Genomic DNA, 21,788 nt, shown 5'->3' with positions numbered 1-21,788 from the left:
TGGTTTTCCTAATTTTCTATGAATAATTTTAAATTTGGACCGTTGTTCAGAAAAACAAACACTACACACTTTGTTACCTTGAATGGGCTTTGGGAAATATTATGCAGTGTTTGAACATTTCACAGACTAAATGTTTTATTGATTGTTTGAGAAAGCATTTTGCAGATTATTAAAAAATGAAAAGGTTATCTGCAGCCCAAGTGACTATGGCAACTGGATCAATACATAATGTGATATTTCAAGTTTGGAATTTGCAAATAAACCCTTCATTAGTCCCTGGAGGAAATTCTTTTTCCACCTCAAGGAGGTCAAAGGTCATGGGTCAGTGCCTCAGCTGCACATCAGCATGACAAACACTTAACCACCAAATCATCCTAAACAGGGACCAAAATTTCACACTTAGTTGTACACAGACGTAATCAGTGTTACAGATCCCAATAATCGGCCAATCTCTAGTCTGTGTTAGTCTAATCTTGATGGTAACCCACGCAAGCACAACAAACCGATGAGAAATATTGAACTGAGTGGCTGAAACTCCACTATCAGCACAGTGTTTGACTGGTTATTGATCAGCACTGTCAGCACCGGCATGACTTACACTGGTGTGACTCCCTCCGATACGCTAATCTATTAGCACACAGTCGTGGGTTTGTTTTCATGTCTGGGTGGTGGTTTACCTGCACAGGCCTCATAAAGAGATTCAGTGAATGAAGACTGTTAATTATTCACATTTAACACAAGTGAGACTATGACCGAGCCCCTAACCATGGTATGTACAATGTGTGCATGTGTGTATGTATGGGTGTGTCAATATCTGACGAGATCAGCGCTCAGACATAATTATTTCCAGTTTCTGATCAGGTTCAATTTATTTGCCCAATTACCCTCAACTCAAACCACAGAAAGCTGTTTGTTAGGAATAATTAATTTTGCACATGCCGTCTCTTTGGTTAGAATCCCTGAGGGAACAGACGGATGTTGTTTTTTTCAAAACTTTCAACTTGTAGATACCTATCCGAAATCATACTTTGTTATGTGCCTGTGAAGTGTGTGGCATCTAAATAACAATCAGGAGATGAATGATGGGAGGTGAGAGGAGTAAAAGATGAGACGATGAGGTTCTTGAACGAGTCCAGGCTGATTTCTGAGTGTTTAAGTTGGCATTGAGGGGCAGAAAAGAATGAGGGAGGAGAGAGTTTGCTACTTTAGTACAATAACTTTAACAGTAAACGCTGTCATTTAAAGGTAAAACAAGTTAGACGGTTACAAACTGCTATACTACCAAGAAAAAGCACAGGTAGCACTGCATAGGTATCCTTTTCACAATATGTGACTGACAAGGTGGCTGCTTAAATCCAAAGCACCCTTCCCTTACATTCAGGGGCCTCTGCAAGCAAATAAAGGTGCGCACACACACACACTCACAAACACACCCTGCTATCTTTCTCTGCAGTGGCTGTTATATATAGAGGGAGAGTGCGGGGAAGTGGAAGGATGACCCAGGACAGTCTGTTCTCGCTATGGATGAAAAAGTCATAGGAGCAGAAGAGGAATCCCAGCTATCATCATCATCACACACACACACACACAAGGAGATGTATTGTATTGTACAGGAAACAATGTACTTCACTTATGAAATGCATTGACAAAAAAATCACTAATACTAATGGCTAGTGTTCAAACAAGATTAGTGCTGCTCAGGTGATGAAACAACAGCATGAACAGCTACATTATCACAGAGTCGCTGTTCAAGTGTTGCTCAAGTGCTTGTTAACGTATTTATATAGTCACAGGCTTGGTTACTGAACGTCATCTAAAGTTTGCATCTGGTAAAAAAAAAAAAGAAAAAAGTATGCTTTTGATCAGTGTCCGAGCCCTATTTTAACACCACATTTTGCCACTCGATTGCCTCTCTGTGTGCATCCCAATGCACGTACATATCACCATAAGAAACATATCATTGGTTAATGCTTCAGGTAGATGGAAAAAGTTGGGGCCAAATGTCATGCAGCGATATTGTAAAAGCACGTTGGTTCCAAATATAGGTTAACATCCCATTAAGTACTAATGATTGGTATCGGTATCAGCCCTAAAAAAAACAATATCGTCGACCTCTAATGAATACCTGTTTCTACTGCAGAGTGATTTGACGAAGTGTGAATGTTGGTTGTCCATTGCATTAAAAAGCGGATATTGGAGGGTGTTCACTGTTTTTTTTTGTGCTGCAGTGGGAATGAGGCTAAAGTATGATCTTACCAGTTCTGACAGTATTTTATCTGACTACAGTTCCTAATCCCTGCTAAATATGTATTTCTAACCATTGCACTGATATCCTTTGTACCTCTGTAAAGCACACTTCACCTCATATGACCTTTATGAATAAATCTGAGTGGACTCACAAAGATTGGGGACAACTGCATCTAGAAATAACGGGGTGTATAACGTACAAACTGCAAACTAAGAAAAATGCTCGTTCACATCACAAAAGAAGGATTTGTAAGTCTTAACTCCTAAAAATGGCTCATTCCTAATTTACATTTACAGCAAACTAAGCACTGCCTGCTGCATCATTACTCCACTGCGGCTGTCTTGTGTAACAGCTGCGATACAGAGCGTCCTTTACTCAATCAAACTGCTGAAAGAGACACAGAGACGCAGAGTGAGACTGAAGCTGTTCCAGCAGGTCCCTGCTGTGGCCGAAGGAGGGATTCCCTTTTGGCTGGCTGGCTTTTGTTTTTATGCATGGCAGAGTAAAAAGGAGGGTTATATAACATCAGGATGGTACAGGTGAGAGGGTGCTGACTGCAGTACCCCTCCATCTGCAGTGGGACAAGAGAGGAGAGGAGAGGAGAGGAGAGGAGAGGAGAGGAGAGAGAAAAAAGGATAATAGGAGAGTGAAGAAAGAGAGAGGAAAAGGAGACAATAAGAGGGAAAGGGGGTGACAAGAGGACAGAGAAGGAAAGAAGGAGAAAGGAGGAAGAGGAGAGAGAAGAAGAAGAAAGGGTAGTAGAGGGGATTGACTCAAAACCTACCTTTTGAATTTGACTTTAAATTGAGTTTATATATATTATATATATATATATAAACTATTTATTTAGACATTTTAGTCCGTTTCAGTTTTACTACTCCCTATGTCATTTTATCATTTTTAATATTTTATAGCTAATATTTATGTTATTTTACTTTGTGCTGTTATCCTTTCATTTACCTCTTATTTACAGTTTGAATATTTTACTTATTTATTATTACTATTGTCATTTTTATTTATTTATTTACTTATGTATTTATTTTTGTCTTTCTATTTTTAGGATTTATCTTGCCTATGGTGTTTCCTCACTTATGGTAGCGTTTCCTCAGTTCCTGGTTTGATGCATACTGTTTTTGATTTTTTTGGGGTTGGGGGGGTTTATTCACATGCTTGTGTGCTTGTGTTGTGAGTTTTGGTTTTACTGTATGAAGCACTTTGTGTTACAGTATGTTTGTATGAAAAGTGTTAAAGTCTGATTGACTGATTGATTGATTGAAGATGAGAAACAGAAGATAGAAGAAGAAGAAGCAGAACATACAACCATCCGCTCTCCCCTTTAGACAAACCCACCCCAGAGTGACGCGGGTGTCCAGTATCAAATAAGTGCTGATGCTGACGACACATGACGACCAAAACAGGATGTTTGTCATCAACTGTCGGTCGAACATCAGCAGTGTGTGACGAGAACGTTTTCACCTGCACTCAGCAATCACAGCGAGAGACGATCTGTCAGAGGAGTAGGGCTATGTTTAGGAGAGACGTCGCGGCTGCAATCACTGACGCTGCAGGTCACTATTGTGGCACGATTACACGATTGTACTGGAGGCCAGAAAAACTTAATGTGTGTCAATTTACTTTTCTTTTATCATTTTAAAAGGTGCTGCTGCTGCCATGTGTATTATTTGTAAACTATTTTTTAAGTGCGAGTGTATTCAGTGTCAAAGAGTACATGTGCTGCAGTGCTAACAACAACTGTCTTTGAAACCTGAGCAAACTGGCTTGATTTCTTTCAAAAACATGGGAAGAGGACTTAACAAAAAAAAATTACCAAGCACAAAAATAAAAGGTTTCAAGAAAAGTTGACAAGCACAAGTACCTCTATTGACCTTAAGAAGGTGCTATTTTTTCCCTTGTAACATAAATTTAAGTATATAATAAAGAGATTTATACATTTTGTTTTCTGGTAATTTTCTATTTCTAATTCCTATTTTCCAGATGATTACCTTGTCAACTATTACTATTCTTTTTTTACAGTTTGCATTGCAATTTCTTGCCAAGTTACTCATTGTTTTTTTCTGTGTTTAGTAAGAAATCAAACCAATTCTCTGCTGTTTCAGAGGTTTAAATGCTTGCGAAAGGCATCTGAATGCAGCACAAGAAAAATTTTATCGATCCAGGTGTCAAAAGGTTAAAAGTAATGTGGCATTACGACCTTAAACTGTAAGGTTTCAGTTACTAATCTTCAACTATTAGACAACAGTAAGATCTAGTGTTTACAAAAAATTTGACTCAGAATATTTAAAACAATTAAAGTATTCATTTTCGCAGTATAGATACTATCAATAATACTTTTTCACTCTATCAACTCTTGAACAGCAAGATGACGTACACACACACGCAGCCTTGCCTCCTTTCATTCACACAGTACTGTCTTCTCATCACTTCATCACTCGCTCCAGTGGCATTTAAATTTTAGAGCACTTATTTCGGTTTTGACTTGCAGTTTATTGTATTTCTTATGCGACAATCATAGAGGCCTCTGAATATGTTTACTACTGCAATAAAAATATTGTTTTCATCTATGAAAAAAGATTTAATTATTGCTCATATTTTCTACAGTCATTCTGCTCTTCTCAGCGACTAACTAAAAAAAAGTCATGATTCAGAATTGATCTTTTCATAAAAACTTTAAAAAAAAACAACAATTTTCCCCATTGTACCAAAAACAGTATCTAACCCCAATATTTTTCAAGGTATTGTATCAAAGTAACAAACTGCAGTACTGTGACAACAACTCCAAGTTTGCTTGCTATTCATTTTTTTTGGTCAAAGAGCAGTGGTGGAAGAAGTATTCAGATCTCATGCACAGTAAAAGTAACAATACTACAGAATAAAAATACTCAAGTCAAATTTCAATAAAAATGTAACATAAGTGAAGGTACAAAAAATCTGAATCTACATAAAATACAAAAATGAATACTAATTGTTCAAAATGGCTCATGAAAAAAGATATATTACTGAGTAAGTGATTGATTGAAGCTGGTTAAAGTCGAGCTCATTTTAAATACTTTATACTGCTGAGTAGCTTCATTGTTAAGAATATATCACAATTTAGTCAATTTACATTTTATATTAAAAATCTGACTCTGCAAAGAAACTAGCAATAAATGTAGAGTTAAAAAGCATGTATTTAATAGATTTATTTGCTTTCTGGCAGAGAAGTACAGGAGAGGATCAACCTCACTTTATCTGTCTACAGCCAGCAGCCGGTTAGCTTATTATAAAGACTAAAAAACAGCTCGCCTGGCTCTCTCCAAAGGTAACAAAATCTGTCTACCGCCTCGAAAGCTCAGCAGTTAACACATTATATATAGTTTGCTTAATCGAAACCAAAAATTTACAAGAGCTTATGTACAGGACGACTGCCAGGGGAACCTCGTGGAAGTTACTCCTCCCTGCCAATAAGCAGTACATTAAATAACATGACTGCAGGATAATGTGCTGTAAACCATTCGGTGATAGACAGCTTTATGATGTTAAATAGAGGGGTTGCAATTAAGTGTTGCCGAGATGATTAAGTCTTGATTTTGCATCATCTTAAAAACAGGTCTTGAGTTAAAGACATGCTCTACATAAAGATGGGAAGAAATACGTTTTTTTTCATTATATCTTAATCAAAAATGGTTGAGGCTGCTTCCCATTTTTGGAAGAACTTGAATCTTTTATTCTGTAACTAAAAAAATGATTAATAGAAAATTTGATGGTGGGGTTTTACAGCCAGATTTAAAGTCTGTATTGTCCTATGGAAAGAGATTAGCATTACAACTAGCAAATATATTTTGTAAATGTTGGGAAATAAGATTATATATATATAAAAAAAAAAAACACCCAAACATAAAATATAACAGGTCCAATTATTCAAAATCATTTAGGAGGTTGCACCTCAATATATCTGAATATTTCCTGGCTACAGCTCAGCATTTGGAATTCATCCGAGCAGAAATGTCAAGTATTGCTGGGTTTTGTATTGATAAGTTCGTCTGTCTCAATATGTTTGGTGGTGGTTTCAGGCAACTACTCCAAAATTTAGTTTAAAATGACTGCCTCATGCTTCTGCCTCATGTTCAAATGTTAAAAAGTTCATCTTTCTTGCAATGTTTGCAAAAACAAACCACAAATATGGTGTACGTAATACTTGGTCAGACTCTTTAAAGCAGAGCCCATATTTTGGATAAATAACTAACAAACTGTAACAAGTAATATTTTTGTGCCAGTAGTGACTTAAATATAAGCCAAATGTGTAAAGTTATATATTAACTGACCATAAATGTCACTTCAACCAGAGATTTTCTTTAGATTGATGGTGTTAGCGAGACAACAGCCTCTGAGACTAGTTAATGTTTTGTCAGATATTTCAGAGAGAGGGGAATCATTTCCTGTAATTCCCATCAAAGAATGGCTGCATACCAGCTCGAATGACTCACTGTTGCCATATAAACTAAGTCATGATCATAAAACATTGCTGCCGGAGAGAAAACATGGAAAAACAGGGCCCTCCAGGACAGGTGCCTCCTGCAGGAAGGCAGACAGCCGCTGTAAAACCACTGCCGAAGACCAACAGATTGTGTTTGCTTAGGTGTCAAAACAGACTGAGCAAATACCTGAGACCACATAGGAAACAGCTGAGAGGGCGTCATTTAAAGACACAGAAATTAATGTGCGGAAGAAACCACGCAAATGCCTGAAAACATACATAGAAGGACCTCAGTGCTACCAGCCACAGGTTGGCTGATCGAGGTAACCTTTGCTTATAGCACCATCTTGTGAAAGTCTTTGGAACAGCAGGAGAAAAAGGGCATGGGGGCTTTTCATAGCACGCTTGTTTTGATCAGGAAAAGCAAGTTTTTGTATCGCCCTGTAAATATTGAATTTTAAATCCCAATAATAGGGTTTCAGTGCAGTAAATTTAAGGGGATTTAAAGGTTCAGTGTGTTAGTGGCAAATAGCTACAAGGTTGCAGAAGACAACTGTAACAATTACATCACACACAACATTCATTATTCATTCACCACTTCCATGACCTATCCAAAAATGATGATTTTAACTAATTCTATACCTTTTACAAAAATTTTATGGATTCTAACCAATTTAAATGAATTCTGTAGGCTTGTAAAACATGACTGTGAAATGGCAGGTTTTTCCATGACCGTGGGAACCCTGGGGGATGCGTAACAACTTCATACCAGTTGCTCTGATTTTAGGTTTTATTGAAAAACTCAGACACCTATATCAATTCTGTGTCCTGTCAGCTGATTTCTATGAGAAATATAAACATATGAAATTTGCTAAGCAGTCATCCTCTATAAATTAAATCAGTGCGGTAACCTGTGTTTTTCAGGGCAACACAAACCACACAACATAAAGCAGACAAGCCTCTAATTACTTACTGAACTCAGTTTATTTACAGAGTGTCTGAGGAGCCATGTATGCTTGTACTGAAATTGCAGAATAGAACTCTTCTTTTTTTTCTTTTTTACCACATGGGGAGCTGATTTATCAGTTGGATGTCTCAATAGTTTGATCTAGATGCTTAAAAAAAAATCCAGTGACTTGGTTTAGATTACCGTCAAGTCGCTCAGGGAAACAATAAGTTAACCAGGTTTTTAAGCCGTGCTACTTGTTCCAGACTTAAGTAGCTGTTAGTTATTTAATAATACTGGAGAGCAGGAGGACAGGGACACAAACAGATCTAAGCAACACCACACCTTTGGTAATCCAATAAAGAGCATGAAAAGAGATCAACCGAGAAAAAAAAAAAAAAAAAAAGCTTAACAAAAATATTTTTACGACAACAAAACGTTACAGTCCGTCCTCAGATGAGCCATACAGAAGCATGACAATGGAGGGTCTAAGATGCAGAGCCTTTCTAGTCGCCATCCATACAGCATCTTTTAAAAGGAAAGTTTATGGGAGTCTTTTCTACAGGTCAATAAAAAATTCCCAATCCAAAATTTGACGCAAGATTTCACGTGCAGTTTTGAGCAATTTCTAGCAGTTGGAAAATCTGTAATAGTGTGTTAAGCCTTTTTGCTCTTAAATACTTTTTATTTGTAACATCACTTCACTTGCATAATCATCCAAATCAGTATCATAGAAAGAGCAAACACAGGTGAAACATTTTTTTTTAAAAAAAGGAAAAAATACGTCTAAACTTTCCCTTTCAAGACAATCTGACACTTCGATTCTCACAAACACTCCAAAGAAAACTAGTCTGAACTGTCCTGATATCTGTCTGGTTATGGTACATGACTTTTAATGATATAACACTGAAAATAAAATAGTGAACAGGGAACATAGATAGCATGGACAGACAGTTTAAAAAAAAAAAAAGGAAAATAAGAACTCAATGTCCGACACCCTTAAAATAAAAAGGACATTTTCAACACATCCTAGTAGTCTGTAACATCATACATAACAACAAACAAATCTGTGTCATTCTTTTCTGAATGTGTTGGGAACGGCTTTTGTTTTAAGCATGCGGAAGTAATCTGCTCACCCTCCCCAAACTGTCCAAACTTTTACTGAAACATGTACAGAAACGAGAAAAAAAAGCATGTTACGGCTGAACACTGCTGGACAAAACATGACATCAAATTATTTGATTTTTTTAAATTATTAGTCCTCATCTAACTGGGCTTAATCATCTAATCACACAATACTTGACTTTTCTATCAATCTAAGACTGGGAATAGTAAAAAAAAGACAAAATTACATCTGCTGGGGCCACAGATTGACAAAGAGAGAAAAGAGACAACAAATTGGAGTGGAGTCTAGAGGTCTAGAGCAAAGTCTAAATTTAACACTGTGTACATTTTATTTTGTTTGTTTTTCTGTGTACATGTGTGTATCATTCTGTGCCCCCTCTCTAAATTCTGAGGTTTTTGCAGGTCCATGAATGCAACGCAGGCAGAGCTCTCACAAGTTCTTCTATTCCACAGGAGCAGTTTGTGGATGGAGACGCGGGGTGGGGGACTGATTGGTTGATCCGATCATAGCTGATCAGATAGGCAAGTAAATGCAAACTTTTGGACCCAGGCAATCAGACTACTACTACATCCAGGGTTCTGCTGCTCTGTCACTGCCCAGAGTAAACTGGGCACGCTGACAGTGTGGTGCAATGAATGACTAAACTGTATTTTAATCAGTATTTTAACTGTGGCGAGCCGCCACAGATAACGTGGTAAATCCTTAATCCACATGTCACATTCACTAATATTTTACATTAGCAAATCAGAATTATTATTTTCTGAGTTGTATATGTGAAAACAAATCATAAAAACGGGATCTAATGGCAAACGCATGAACACGGCATGTGTTTTCGCACAGGCAGTAGCAGCAGTGTACAGTGTTTTCTGAAATTACACATCATGCCTGATTTGCTCTCTTGGTTATAATGTTCATCACATACTTTAAAATACTTAAATTTTAGGCTTCTGGTACAATTGTTTAGCATTCTGCGTCTGGAAACACTGGAATTAACCTCTCACAGTTGTCTGTAGACAAAAATGTTTCTTTTGAAGGCTTATGAGGATGTACTACCTGTGGGGAACCCTTTAAATGTACATACAATTTTACAGATAAGATCGTCTTTGCTGTGCGATTTTGTAAAGAGTTTCTGTGCTCAGTATTAAGTGCCGCGTGTGCTAGAGATGATGATGAACTACAGCAGCTACACCACAAAGTAAAGATTCAGTGTTGTGATGTGTTGGTATGCACAGGAGTGTAAATCCAACTAACCTTCTCGTTGAATGTGAGGGCTACTTTCCAAAAACTCATCGTATTCCCTAAAAAGACCAAAAACAAACCACATCATTTTCCGTCTGCCAGCTACTGGTGAAAAGACAGCTGTACATGCTATGTGTTGAAAAAGATTATGTCATCTCTCACAAAATACATCCAGTTGTGTTGACAAATTATGCATGTGTTAAAATAATTACAGCTTAATGCCTGTATATCTTGCAAACGTACCAGTAATATGCCTTGTTCAGGACAACATATTGCATGTTATTTTTAAGACTAGTGGGGAGGGTGCCGTTCTCTGTCCATGCATTTAAATAGCAACACAGGAAAAAAAAAAAAAACACACTTAACGCATCTTAGAGAAGAAAATAAGTCACCCAGAGGTCTGCAGCAGTAAATCTTGTCATTTCTTTCAAATAGATTTGGAGTTATAATCTTTTTTTTCTTTTCTCTTTTTTGTGTCCGTTAAATTCAAATGTTGAAAGAATAGGAGTACATTTTGTGGATCACATTCATTCGCCTCGTCTCTCTCCTTCTACATTGTAGAGTGGCTCGCGTAGAGCTTGGTCCATGCTCGGGCTATGGGAGAGACAGAAAGATAAGGTGATGTTGGAGGGTATGAAGGAGATGTGACGCAAGACTGGTGATAAGAGACAGTGTTGCAGAGTGTACACAGATGATCAAACAAAAGTCCTGGCACAATAAGCAGCCCCAAGGAATTCAAGTGCTCAAGTATTTCTAAATATGAAACGACACTAATAAGTCAATCAACAGAAAATGAGTCACCAACATTTTTAATCTTCAGTTTATCGTTTTGGAAGTTTATTGACAATAGCTGAAGGCACTGCAGTTACTGACAGTGTGGGCTCCATGCTAACTTATAGTCTGATAGACCATCATAAAGAGTCGGGGCTTTGCAAGGGTCAGTTGTTTTCTCGATTAACTAATGGCTTAGTTTTTAAAGTACCTCTCCAAGTACTACTATTGTGCTGAACACAGTTTTCCCAGTTCAGAGTTAAAAAAAAAAGATTTTATTTTGCTGTAATATTAATATTCCATACAGAATCTGAATCAAAGTTTGAGTTTCTGTTGTTTACAAAACTGAAGAGATGAGAGATCACTTTTTTGTTCCGTTTTTTTCATGAATATTTGAAGGAATGACTATTTTGAACTATATTTATGTTGAGATATAAAACTAAAACACTTATTTAGTTGCAATTGTATGTTCCTGAAATTAATTAAATATTCTCAGTTTTTTTGTCATTCTATTAAGAATACTGTTGTGGCAAAAATACCCTGAAATATTGTGATATTATTTTATGGCCATATCACAATCCAAAGGATTTTTTAGATCTTTGTAAAAAAAAAAAGAATCAAACAAACAAGAACCTACCAAGTCCATTTTAAAAGAGTTAATGATTCTTGAACAAAAATATTCCTCACCCATCTCAATTGCACTGCTTTCATTTGTCTTCCACTGTTCTGCAACATCGTTTTGCAGGGGATCGTCTGGATTGGGAGCACTTAATAACGCCTGGATAGACAGCAACACTGTGCGGATCTGCAGGGCTGGAGACCACTTATCTGGAAGGAGAAATTTAAAAAGGAAGATGCAGAAAGACGAACAATAGCCAAATTAGGCAAAAACAAGGGAAAGTTGTGATACGACATTGGTAATAGTGAGTAAAAATGGCCAAGTAGCCACAACATGACAGTTCAATTCAGCTCAGCATTCAGTTCAGAGCTTTTACTGTCCCTCAAGGGGAAATTTGGTCTGCAGTTGACAGTACACAACAATTTGAAAATACAACGAACAGGCACCTAGGATATCATAGAAGCACACAACCAAACTTGATTAAAAGCAATCCCGATCAACAGTAAAAGTTAAAGTACCAATGAAGGCCCTCTAAAAGTGTCAATAAAAGGAGTGATCACAGATTTCCAATCACTGGAAGTCTTAAAGAGCCACAAAAAAAGTGCACTAGCATGCAATTAGCATGCAATTAGCATGCACAAGAATTGTGCATGCTAATTACAGTGATTGTATATGGAACAAAGGAAAGTTTATACTTATTTGCTCTTACTCTAGGGAGCCTATGTCCTCTTTGAGAGGGAAGAGGGATGAATTCCAGTAAGAGTGTGTGGTCAGAGCAGTGACAGAGAGAGCAAGCAGCAACCATCATGAAGGAGAGTTGAAGCCCATCAGGCTTAGAGGTACACTTTACCCCAAGGATAATAGAAAACAACTATGGCTCTAGTAAAAAAAAGTAAATCAAAACAATAAAATATATACAAGCTACGAGCTTTAGGTGCAGATCAGTCTGTCTGAATGTTTTCTTCATTACCTTAGAGCAAACTGTGCTGCTGTCTGTTCTGCTCTTGTCAAATAAACATCACCTTGAGCATGTTTGTCTCAAAGCTTATTTTCACAGTTCCAAAAATTACTTAGACCCGCATGTTTTCCCTCTACAAATACTACAAGCTTCTTTTTAGCCATCACATTTTATAAAATAAAGAAATCCTTTTTCCTTTAACCTCATTCTGGTTGTGACAGTAAAAACTTCCTGTGATTCTGTGCCTAACACTGTTGGTGAGTAATAATGATTGAGCCACTAATTTAGTGCTTCCGGATGTCAGAGATGTGTAAACATCTCAGTCAGATAAAAGGTCAGCTGCAGCTACCTAACAGCGTATAAAAATTCTAATCTATATTATATTGTGTCACAAAGTAAGTAATTTGTACTAATGTGAATCTCTGTTTTCTGAATATTCTCAACACCCAGTATGTAAAAATGTCAGTTTTTTAGAGAATCAAACAGTAATACTTAAACCTGGGGTAGGGTGTTAAACGTGGCTTAACTTGGGCAAAAAAATCCAATAACAAACTTTAAAAAATTGTAAACTAGACTCATGCACCTCTTTTTGGCTGTTTTAAGCTGAAGAAAATCTAGCCTTTGTCAGGAGACTTTGGCCAATTAAAAATCATTTCAGAAAGAGGGCTTTCTTAAGTGCTGTTTTACAAATGCAGATGTGAGTGCATCTCCCTTCCATGCAAGCCCATTTGAGCAGAGTCCCGCAGATTAAGTTGCTATTCAAGCATTGACAAGAAATGCCTACAACTGCAAAGCAACCCCAAATTAGAGTAGACACGTAGACAACTTGATGAAAAGCAGAGTTTAAAAGTCAGACATCTAGCTTTTTAATTGCAATGAGAATGTGTACGAGCAGCACTCACACTCGAGTAAAATGACTCTGCAGTTGACCTGGTTTTTATCTCCTCCAATTGGCATTGACGGGAACGCATCACACAGGTGAATCGGCGAGATGCAATGACTCGCCGTGACTAATTACCAACAGTGTCCTCCCAAGCTGCGCACAAACATTATTCCAAGTTGGTCTGCAGCGAGTTTGAAAGAGAGACTGAAAAAGTTAGAGATATTTAAGGAGAGGAAACCACTCAAAAGTTTTCAAAGAGCTCTGTTCCCTACTGTTTATCTGTTCTCCTGCCTGTCTGTGAAGTCGCAAGGATACTAGGAACCAGATCGATTATCTGCCAGGGCAGTACATTTCTACGCACATGCCAGTAAATTTGGACTTTTATGTGTCGTTTGACCAGAATCAAGACTACAATGGGACGTCCATGATTCTCCGTTAGTTGCTTGCTCACACCCTAAGAATAATAACTCAATCACTTGTTCATTGGCGAGAGATTTCCTTCCCCACAAATATCTTTGACTTGAAGTGTGTGCAATGCAGCTTATTTTCACTAATGTTACAGTTTGTAAAAAGAACAACTTGCAAGGAAAAAAAGTTGCTTCTTTACAATCCTGCAATATGTTGTGAGTGAGGTTCCACATTGATGCCAACCAGGAAAAAAACAAAGGCTATTGAAAAAAAGTCTTGCAATTTAATTGATGTGATGATGTTTTCTTACCTTTCAAAATGTCTAAACATATTCTTCCTAGTTTGTCAACATTTGGGTGGTAGATTTTGGTTATGAATCGCACTTTGGGAGCTGCCATGGGATACTCCTCTGGAAGAAATAGCTCAAGTTTAAATGTGCCTCCTTCAAATGGAGAGTCTTGAGGCCCTGAAATGTCCACATGGAAGTAACGTGCATTCTCCTCATCTGGTGTAGCCATGATCCCAGGAACAGGCTCTACCATCAACCGTTGTGTCTCCTGAGTGTGGTTAGAATGAGAAACACAAAACAGCATTGTTGACATTTCGGAGTACAAAAACGGTGCTGTAGGTGTAATCTTTCAAGTATATAATGGATGAGGACATACACTTTTACCCTGCTTAATCACACACACATTTCCAAACACTCCCACAGACAGGCCAAACCACATTTTATAGGTCACTGTTAAAAAAAAAAAAAAAAAAAAGCAGCTGGGGCTGAGGCATTTCTGACTTTTCAACCAGCTTTTTAATCTAAAAAATGTATGCAGTATGTGTAAATGAATAGTGGTAAACCTCCCTTCATCTTACCAGCGCCCATATCTTCCTACTTGTCAGCTTTAGGGCTATTGCTCAAATTTCAGATTGTACTTGCATTTTCTACCTACGTTTTCACATGGCCATCACCATGAACAAAAAAAGTTTAGAGGCGGATCTATAGAAAGACCTCTCTCTAAATGCAGAAATAATCCAGTCAAATGAATGCTAGGCAGTGCTGATCAAATATAAACTAAGATTCTGTTACCACATTGCCTATGTCTTGCCTCAAATGTTTTCAGAATGATATTTTAGCTTTCCTAAATGTAATTCAAAATTGTTTGTTACCAGCCGATCCCCATCATGTTTCCTGAGTAATTACGGCAAAGCTTGCATTACATCACCCACCAGTGGAAGAATTAATAGTGTAAACCTCATATTTGAGTCACCTAACATTTACATCTTTCTATTGCATAGACAGCTTAGTTTAATCAAACACATTTCCTGCACTGAAGTACTTTGTTACTCATTACACAAACTCGCCATGACATTAAAATGCTATTTTTTTAAAAATATAATAACTTAGAAGTGTGATAAATATCCCTATATATTGATTTTTAATTCTCAATCAACTAATCATTTGGCATAGAAAATGTCAGAAAATAATGGAAAAGAACCCAAAGTAAGGTCTAAAAAGTGAGCATTCTGCTATCACATTAAGATAACCAGAAAAGCAAATCTAAAACATTTAGACACAGTAACCACAGGAACTCTTGCATTTGATCAACAAAGGGGACTAATTACCACAACACGGTACTGTGCAAAAGTCTCAGGCAACCATAGAGTTGTTGTTTTAGCAAGTTGCATTGTGGATATATATAAATTTATTTCTCAGACTCTTTCTTAAGATACAAACAAAGAACAGAGAGCATGTACAATGCATCAAAACACAAAAAAGTCAGAACAAACTGACTCCTTCAGACTAAAGTCAGTATTTAGTGTGAAGCATGGAATTGTACAACCATGAAAAAGGGTAGCTCAAACAATCAATATTGAGCCATGGGCATATCTTGACTGTAACCTGGTGTAAAAACACTAGAAGATCAGTACTGTCAATCTAATACTATCTATAGTTCAAGACATGCTAAGCTTAAAGTAAGGTCACTAAATATTTGCAACTTTAGCCTTCTGAAGATGTGTTTTTAATACTTCATGCATATTTCCTGTATGTTCTGTTTATATTTTAGTTAAATAACCAATGAGAAATAAATATGTATGATCATTGTCACCCTGTTACAATAATGAAGTTTAAGGTTGCCTAACACTTTTGCACAGCAATGTAGTTGCAGTTGCCTGTTGTCAATCTGCTAAAAGACTGATCGACACACTGTTTCAGCTGCAAGTAACCTGGTAATCCATTACAGTCTATCTGATATGTATATGGACTTTCTATTACCAAAAGTGAACTTGCAGAGTTTCATCACACTAAGGGGAAATCGACAATGGAAATCAAAAGGAGGAAATGAAACATGTCATATTTGTGCATCTGATTAAGCAGGTGTACCGGAACATCTGCAGTCAACAGGAAAATAGCTGGTTTAATCTTGTTGTATTATACATTTCTGCATTAGAAGTATACGCAAAAATAACCAGTTTCAAAAATGGAAGCTTGTGTCGTCTATTCCCGTTGTCAAAGTGATGTTACTGGCTCTAAAAACCTGCTAAACTCGAGAAAAAGCTGCTGGATGGGGCGGAAGAGGCTGATCGCGCCCACAGCCGGGCCTGGCTCTGAGAGGTTGCAGTGCGGTTGAGGGAGGAGACCGCAACGCAACAGGCCTTTCATTTCGCCCTCACTCTGCCTAAAGTTTTGTACAAAATTACCAATACGGCCATGCTTGCATTTTTAGAAGCATTTCAGCTTTTCGAGACCACAAGGGCACCGTTTCACAGCAGCGCCAGACATGTGTACCAAACACCAAAGCTACAGCTGCTAGCTTAGCTAACACAGCAAGTCCATTCGTATGGCGACCAGGAAAAACTGTCATAATTTATTGATTCATACTACATATTAGCAACCCGCCGATGTTACGACTACAATTTATGAAAGTTAAAATGATTCACTCGAACTAAAATTGAAATAAAAGATAGAGCAGAGAGGTGTAGACGGAAGTTGCAAACAAAACACTTGCATCCACGGACCAGCGAGCGAGACCGATCACTAGCTAGATGGGAGCTAATTGTGTTAGCCATGCTAACGTCAGGCTACAACGTTCATATTCTCAGCCAATAAACTCGATAACAGCCAACACGTTAACGTTAGTACACGTTTATAATATGTGGTGTAAATTTTACCTTTACTATCCTACGAGGCAAGTCAGACATCTCGTGTTAGCTATTATATTTTTAGCCGTCGAGTTGCCTTCTCTTCAGGTTTGACTGACTTAGCTGCCGGGGCGGGGACGGCTGGAACAGATAACTCACTCTTCCGGTGGCTTCAGATGACGTAGGAAAATATGCTTGTCGACAAAATTGTCCATGTGAAAATATAATTTTGGCGTGGTTTCCAAAAATGTTAACACTTATCAAATTCTTGTTAAAAAAGTAATAATCAATGAATGAATTATTTGCACATTTTATCAACAACTCATAACAAATATTTAAAACATCAAAATGTCTCCAAGAATGAATAGTATCTAATTAATTCCTTGTTATTTTAGCTAAAGTTTACATTTATAAGATTTTTTTTTTTTAAAAGAAACTATATATATACATACCACTTTCAAAGTATCAGAACTGCACATTTTAAAACTTTGTTATTTAAATAATTGGATAAATCCCTGTGTGTGTTCCTAGTTGTGTTTATTTTATTTTTCTCCATTGGTTATTTTTGTTTTTGTTTTGGGGATTTGTTTTGTTTTTGTTTTTTTTTTGGGTTTTTTTGCTTTTTACATACCTGTGTCATTAGTTTTCATTTGTAATTTTTTGTATTGACCACTGAATGCTGTTTTCAAACTGTTATTAAAAACTGCGAAAACATGTTTTGGTGTGGTATATAAACACAGTTCACAACTTCTTGTACACCATGCATTAATCAATTAATTCAGTTTTAGTTCATTTTATCAAGAGCTTATTAGCCTTAGAATAGTTTTGATAAATAAAGCAGGAAACACTTATTTTGAAGACATAAAAATGATGAATTACTCTGTAACGACATGAATACAACTTTAAGAACTGCTTTCAAGTCTCTAAAAACTTGACTGTACATCCACTAACAACTAATAAATCCAACTTTATATGCAGAAATTGCAAATTTTATATATTCTAATTTTATTCAAATTTTTTTTGTAAAATGTATACATATGGGCAATTTAAAGTGGCCAATTAATCCAATCTGCATGTCTTTGGACGGGTGGGAGGAAACCGGAGCTCCCGGAGTAAACCCACAGGGACATGGGGAGAACATACAAACTCCACACAAAAAGGCACCAGCCGGTCAGCAGGTTCTTTCTGTGAGGTGACAGTGCTCACCACTGCACCACCATGCCCCTCCAGTATAGAGCTTGGAAACATGATGTCATCTCGCAGTGCATTGCTGGTGTTGTTCGGGTTGGAACGGTTGGGACCGCCATATTGTGTGGCCACCCGGCAAATGAATAGCTAACAGGTAATAGGTAACATGTAGTAGTACTGGTTATTTTATGCTCATTTTTCAGTAGTTCAAAAGACAGTAAAACAGAGAAAAACTTTTACCCAGCGCAAAAAACGTTACATTGAGAAGATTAACTTTATCAGAAGAATAAATCCCTATGGAATACCAAAAGAAAAATGGCTTTGTGAGTTCCTCCAGCAGGAGGCATCCAGGAGGCATCCTGATCAGATGCCCGAACCACCTCAGCTGGCCCCTTCCGATTCGGAGGTGCTGACTCAAATCCAGACCGCTTCACACTCGGCTGCAAACCACCCAGTGCATGCTTAAGATCACGGTGTGATGGCACCAACAGAACCACGTCATCTGCAAAAAGCAGAGACCCAGTTCTGATGACCCCAAACCGGACCCCTTCCGACCCCAGGCTGCGCCTTGAAATCCTGTCCATGAAAATCACAAACAGGATTGGAGACAAGGGACAACCCTGGTGGAGGCCAAACAAACTGGGAACTTCACACCAAGTATGTGGACACAGCTCCTACTTTGGTTATACAGGGACCGAATGGCTCGCAGAAGCGACCCCGGTACCCTGTACTCCCGCAGTACCCCCAACAGGACTCCCCGAGGGATGCGGTCATAGGCCTTCTCCAAGTCCACAAAGCACATGTAGACCGGATGAGCAAACTCCCATGACCCCTCCAGCAGCCTCGCTAGGGTGAAGAGCTGATCCACTGTTCCACGGCCCAGGCAGAATTTGCATTGTTCCTCCTAAATCCGAGGGTCTGACATTTGGACGGAGCCTCCTTTCCAGCACCTTGTAGTGGACTTTCCCTGGGAGGCTGAGCAGTGTGATACCCCAGTAATTGGAGCATACCCTCTGGTCCCCCATTTTGAAAATGGGGACCACCACCCCGGTCTGCCACTCCACAGGCACTGAGGGGGAGGCAAGGCGTCCAGGTCACGAAGCCAGTCTTCTTTTGGTACTTTATAGGGATCTACTCCCCTGATAAAGTTAATCTTCTCAGTGTAACAGGGTTTTTTTTGCATCGAGTAAACATTTTTCCCTGTACAACCCACTGTCTTTTGAACTGCTTTTCAGCACACTGAGTGAAAAAGTGAGCATTAACTGACCAATACTGCTACCTTTTACCTATTACCTGTCAGCTATTCAACAACGCCAACCATGCGCTGTGTGATAATGTCGGTTGCCAAACTCTATATTAATAAAATAGTAGCCAATTTGTCTAATCTACACGTCTTTGGGCAAGTGAGAGAAAAGGGCATGGGGAGAACATCCAAACTCCACACCGAAATGGACCCGCAGGTTCTTTCTGTGAGGTGACAGTGCTCACCACTGCACCACCATGCCCCTCCTTTCATGAGTAGACATTTTTTCCAGCAGACATTTTTGGCTTGCTATGTGGGGGAAGGAGGGAGGGGGGAAGGGGATAGGAGGTATGGAGGTTTGGGTAGTTAAATGTGGGGCCTCTTCCATTTGGGTTTTTTTAACCCAAGATAGTGGCGGGTCTTTTTCCAAATGGAGTTCTGATTTTTTGTCTCCTTAGAGACAGCCACCGTCTCTAGGGGTTCCAAAGTTGGTCCATTTGGGTCACAGTCCTGTGTGGATGGCCCATGATCTATTTTGGGCACCTCTCCTGACACTTCATGTGTCTTCAGGGGCTCGGTAAATGGTCCATTTGGGCCAGACTCCTGTGTGGATGGCCCATCATCCTGTTGTGATGGTTCAATCACTCTAATGGACACCTCAACAGAGACTTCAGCTGTCTGCTGGGGCTCAAAAGTGTGTCCATGCTGAGGATGGAGAAGCACCTTCCTACATCCGGCGATTTTTCTGGGGTCACAAGTATTGCTCTCTCTCTCAGCCTTCAGCTCAGTTGGGAGCGTGTTGTTGAATGCAATTTGGCTGTTCAACTGAGATGTCACATGAGCCATCTCTCTCTGAAAAGAGATCTGCTTTAGGATGGCATCTTGCTGAAGGATTTGAATTTCCTCTGCCATTCTTTGGCAGAGGGCATCCTGCTCAGCCCTAGCATTTTGAGCCACATGGAGCTCTGCCAACAACTGTTGTACCTGAGACCTCATTTGATTGTTCAATTCGCACTGGACGTTGAGCTGAGAAATCAGGTGCTCTTGTGCTTGCCTTTCACTTGACACACTGTTCTGTTGGCAAATGGCAATCTTCTCCGTCATCTGTTTACGGAGAGCTTCCTGCCCAGCCTTCAGATCATGTATCAGTGTAAGGTCAGCTGACACCCTGTCTGCGTGAGACTTGACTTCTCTGTCAAGCTCACGCTGAAGACATTCAGCCTGCTGTCTGACAGTATGGAGCTCATTTTCATACTTCAGAGTGGCGTATTGGTGTGCAAGTCTGAGCTTCTGTATTTCTTCTTGGAGAAGCCTGTTCTTCTCCCTCTCCACCCCCAGCTCAACTGGATGTGTCGCAAGGCTGATAAGGTGAGCCACTTGCAGCTGTTCATAATCCTTCTGAAGAACTTTCCTCTTTTTCTCCCGAATAGCGTCCCTCACCTGAACAGCCATGTTGTAAGTGTGATTTGTCTTTGGATCAGCACACTTACGAACCCTCTCTAGCTCTCTTCTTCTGGCCTTTTCCCTGTTGACGTACATTTCTTTTGAGGCCTTCTGCTTAGCCAACTGTGCTTTGATGGCTTCCAATTCTTGAAGAGGCGAGTAAGTATAGCTATACTCTTCCTGCTTTCTGTCCTGGCGATGTCTTTCTAGCTCCCTATAGCTATACGGATCCATGATCTGCTGTCTGGCCATCCTCCTCCTGCTTCTAAAGACCTGTTCTGTTGACATTTTCTTTGGCTGGTAAGATTAGTCTCTTAGTAATGATGTTTCAGGAGAAAATTGTCTAACTGAATGGATGTTTTTCTTTCAGTGGTCTGCCTCTGTTTGCCAAGGAAGGTTTCTCTGAGAGTTATAAGTTATAAGCTATATAAGTATTGGGTGAGGAGGTCTCTAGCTGCTGGCGTCACCGACTAGAAGCTACAAAATGATCTAACAGCCTGAACTGGTCTGGTATTTATAGACCTCCATTTGATGATGTCACTGTTATGTCACAAAGGATTCCATTCTATTTGGCTTTGATATAAAGCATAACATTCCATTCTATTTCACTTTAATCTTCAGAATGCAACGTTTCCATGGAGATAAACAAAACACACACAAACACACACACACGTGTGTGTTTATGCATTTGTTTGGCGCGTGTGTATATATATATACACACACACTTACACTTGCACATAATTAAAAATAAATATGTAAATTGAGATACAAATTACATTAATACATAAAAAATGAAAAAGGGTAGAAAAACAAACAAGTTTTTCTTATACAAATAAGTAAATGAATAAACAAAAAAGCAGAAAATGGAAAAAGACACATTTTGCATGTTTTGCACTCACACACACACACACACACACACACACACACACACACACACAAACAACGTTGATCAGCTTTTGGCATGCTGTTACATAGTTAACAGTCAGATATGTCCTGTCTCCTTTTTCAGGGAGTGTTCTTGTGTTTTTTCAACAATGTGTAGTTACAATCCAATGTACATAAAAAGTATAAACTGGATGATTCACTGAAACACTGTCATTTTGGCTT

At 38.6% G+C, this 21,788-nt stretch overlaps 1 protein-coding gene across 1 annotated transcript; it reads right to left on the bottom strand.

Moving 5' to 3' along the window:
* Positions 1-7,684: 7,684 nt before the first annotated feature.
* On the bottom strand, positions 7,685-16,941 carry LOC121961266 (ubiquitin-conjugating enzyme E2 N-like). The gene is made up of 4 exons (XM_042511180.1): positions 16,838-16,941; positions 13,983-14,229; positions 11,492-11,632; positions 7,685-10,627 (listed from the first exon to the last, which is right to left on the bottom strand). Exons 1-4 carry the CDS (start codon positions 16,865-16,867, stop codon positions 10,584-10,586), a joined length of 462 nt encoding a protein of 153 aa, XP_042367114.1. The 5' UTR covers positions 16,868-16,941; the 3' UTR covers positions 7,685-10,583.
* Positions 16,942-21,788: the final 4,847 nt, after the last annotated feature.

This window comes from Plectropomus leopardus, chromosome 22 (assembly GCF_008729295.1).
Source record: "Plectropomus leopardus isolate mb chromosome 22, YSFRI_Pleo_2.0, whole genome shotgun sequence".
Classification (NCBI taxonomy): Eukaryota; Metazoa; Chordata; class Actinopteri; order Perciformes; family Serranidae; genus Plectropomus; species Plectropomus leopardus.
Note: the sequence above shows the minus strand (reverse complement) of the source record. Positions and strands in the feature narration are given on the sequence as shown.

Bases quoted from the DNA above. Each gene is read 5' to 3' on its own strand.
- LOC121961266 (XM_042511180.1), bottom strand. From the start codon at position 16,867: ATGTCTGACTTGCCTCGTAGGATAGTAAAG. The intron at 11,633-13,982 runs GTAAGAAAACAT...TTCTCCTTCCAG, and splicing joins ATGTTTAGACATTTTGAAAG to ATAAGTGGTCTCCAGCCCTG. The intron at 10,628-11,491 runs GTGAGGAATATT...TCTCTCCCATAG, and splicing joins AAGCAGTGCAATTGAGATGG to CCCGAGCATGGACCAAGCTC.